The sequence below is a fragment of the Rosa chinensis genome, chromosome 4 (genome assembly GCF_002994745.2).
Source record: "Rosa chinensis cultivar Old Blush chromosome 4, RchiOBHm-V2, whole genome shotgun sequence".
Lineage (NCBI taxonomy): Eukaryota > Viridiplantae > Streptophyta > Magnoliopsida > Rosales > Rosaceae > Rosa > Rosa chinensis.
In genome coordinates, this window is record NC_037091.1 from 26,072,675 (window position 1) to 26,075,888 (window position 3,214).

Sequence of the window (3,214 nt, forward strand, 5' to 3'; positions counted from 1 at the left end):
TTATAGTTTGGGTCCAAAATCAGTTCAGTTCCTAAACTTCTAATTTCATCAAAAACACCCCTGCACTTTCAATTTTGATCTAATAGGTCTAATTTGTTAGTTTTCCGACAATTGAGTTATTAACTTATTAATGTGGCTCATATATGGCCTATGTTTTATGATGTTGTGTCTGCAGGCCACCTCTAGTCAATTTAAGAGTGAGTCATACTATTAAAAATAAATAATTTTTCAACAAATAATCCAACTATAACTTGAACCCATAACAAAATATTAACGAATTGGACCTATTAGATTAAAATTGAAAGTGCAGAGGTGTTTTTGATGAAATTAAAAGTGTAGGGACTGAATTAATTTTAGACCTAAACTACAGGGCTGGCCCAAATAAGATTTAGGTCCATAAACCTCAAAAATTCAAAATATTAACCGGAGCTCAGCTGCTCAACCACGCTAGTACTCGTAAGAGGAAAAATTACATTTACGGTTTTTCCAAAATGTATAACTTGTACCGACCATGGGCCCGCGCCGTCCTCACCTGTAAAAACAGAAGGCAATAGATTTTGAGGACTTGGGAATTACAAAGCTCCAGCTTTATCCACAACTCTTATCGGCAAAACCAGAACAGAAACCAAAAATGGCTTCCGCGACTGTGTCCATGACGGTGTCGTTTGGTCTGAGATATTCCCCATTATGCTCTTGCCGGGTGGGTCAAGCCCCGGTTCAGCTCCCTCAACTCAACCGGCCCGACTCGTTGAGACTCAGTTCCTCACACACCATTTCTGGGTTCGGCTCGCTTCTTCCCCTTAGGCTCTGCACTATCACTTCCACACCTCTTAGGCTTCGTTCCCTCACCATTGTGGCACATAAAGGCTACAAAATGAAGACCCACAAGGTAGTTCTCTCTCTCTCTCTATTTTTCTCCATGCTTGTTGTGAAAGCCTTGAAATTTGAAGAATGAGAAATATGGTTTTGTTATTCTGAGTTGGCTTGGCATTGTTGTATCTGGGTTGGATAGAGCTGTTCCTAACCATGAATGGTATTCAATTTCGCATCATACATTCCTCAGTGAAAGCTTGAGTTGTGAATTTTCAATTATGTCGAACTTAAACAGTGTGGAATTTTGAAATTGGTTGTTACATTTGTTACTCTGTTCAATTTTTTTTAGCCGATTTCCTCTAATTTAGATATTATTGTATGAATTACTGTTTATAGGCTTCATCAAAGCGGTTCAGGGTGACAGGTAGAGGGAAAATAGTTAGGAGGAGAGCTCGAAAGCAACATTTACTTGTGAAGAAGAATGCCAAGAGGAGAAACCGGCTCTCCAAAATGGTGTGTTTCTTAAACATTGTTCCAAGTTTAGTTATATGAACTGGTTGAGTGTCCAAACGCAAAATTGATTTCTTTTCATGGTTTTGGAAGCATGTTAGGCGCTAAAAGATGCTGATACAGCATTTCACTTTTTTCTTTTTTAATCGTTTAGTGTTTAAGTTGTACCATGATTCCGTCTAAAGTTATGCAGAATCTGAGCTACCTAGTTTAGTTTAGGAATCCATCGTCTTAATATGATTGTTCTAGGAGTAGACTTAAACTTACGGGTCAAAATTACCTTGGATAATGCAAGAGGTTGAATTTTGAATTTATTGCACGAGTGTTTTGTGAAAACGATTTTCCCTTTGCGGTCTGAAATAAGTAGAAAAGCTTAAGGGTCATTACCAAAACCCAGACATTTAGCTTCTTACATTAAAAACATGAGGTTCAAGTGAAAACTTGAGTGAGAAAGGGCTTGTTTTTCAACCTCTTGTTCTTGAGGTTCAGTTTGTAGCCTTTCAGACATTATAAGGCTTTTTCTTTTTCTTTTTATGGAAACTATCTTTTCACTATTAGCAAGATGAGTTCCTCAAATGAGTATGAGAAAAGAGATGGATAGTTTTCAGTTTTCACTGGCCTTAGGAGAACCTATTGTATGGAAAAAATTTATAGCCTCCTCATCCATTGACCATTTTGAATTGCTATTTGTTGTTTACTTCAGTTGCACATAATGTCATGTGTACTTTTCTTAAGATGGCTTTTTTAAGTCAATAAATCTGGTATTTGGAAAGAAAGAGTTGTTAAAAGGGCAAATCATGTGCTCTGGGTTGGGTGTTTAAGGAGTTTTAATGCTCTTCTATTTATATGGAATCAATGCACTTGTATAAATTTCAGTGGGGTTGCACGAGACTGGCAGAGGTGTCTGCCCCTTTCTCTATTGAAACAGAAAGTGGTTTACACTATTGTTTCCAACTATCTCAATGTGCTTACAGTGGCAGAGCTATTAGGATCACATGGATTATTGCAGTACCCAGCTTTGGTAAAAGGAAAACCGACATGTGAAAAAATAAACAAGTCTTACATAGCTCTCATATGAACACAGCCCACCCATCTATTACCCAGTGCCCAGAACCCACACACCTGCATACCTGGACACCTGTAGCCACCAGCTGAATCCTAATATCTGTATAATTTTGTTATGTTATAGATATTAATATATTACGGTTAGATTTTGTACTGCTATTTACTTATGTTACTTTGGTGTTTTGCTATGTGCAGCATGCAGTTAGTCGAAGTGACTATGACAATGTGATTGGAGCATTGCCATATCTGAAAGTAAATAGGAAGGCAGAATAGAGATGATCTTTGAACTTGGTACACATGGCATTTTGGATCTGTAAACCAGTAATTTTCACATCTTTGTACAAGTGTTCGGTTGTTCTAAATGATTTATTTATTTTGTATTGAATCGACAGTGGTTGGTATTACCTGCATTGGGATTTCTGCCTGTAATCATTCATGTTAGGTCTTACTGTCCAATACCTTACTCTTCCACAAGATGCTAGGACTTGAGTGTGCTGTAGACTACAGAAAATAACTGTAATATGTTAAGATACAGTTATAAACTTCATTCAGTAGCAGCCTATTGAACATGAGCCTGCCAATGTAGTGCTATGAACTTAACACCATTTCTCCTTTCCGTCTTTAGAATAGGACTGGTACTGGCAAAACAGCTTAAATCTTTCATGGTTTTTTTGTTTGGTAGTGTTGAATCATGCAACTTATTCTTTTTTTTGTAAAGGTTCATTTAACATATCAGGGAACCTCTAGTTGTGAAGGATTGTTTAACCGTATGCGTCTAATAGGTGAGTTGGCAAAGGTGAATACTTATAGAAAATATTAAGATATT

The 3,214-nt window shown here is 37.1% G+C and overlaps 1 protein-coding gene across 1 annotated transcript; it reads left to right on the forward strand.

Annotated features, from left to right (window-relative positions):
- The first annotated feature begins 551 nt into the window (after nt 1-551).
- Nucleotides 552-2,950, forward strand: LOC112198022 (50S ribosomal protein L35, chloroplastic). Its single transcript, XM_024339029.2, has 3 exons — nt 552-889; nt 1,210-1,326; nt 2,584-2,950. The coding sequence occupies exons 1-3, from the start codon at nt 632-634 to the stop codon at nt 2,659-2,661; spliced, it is 453 nt and encodes a 150-aa protein (XP_024194797.1). The 5' UTR covers nt 552-631; the 3' UTR covers nt 2,662-2,950.
- Nucleotides 2,951-3,214: the final 264 nt, after the last annotated feature.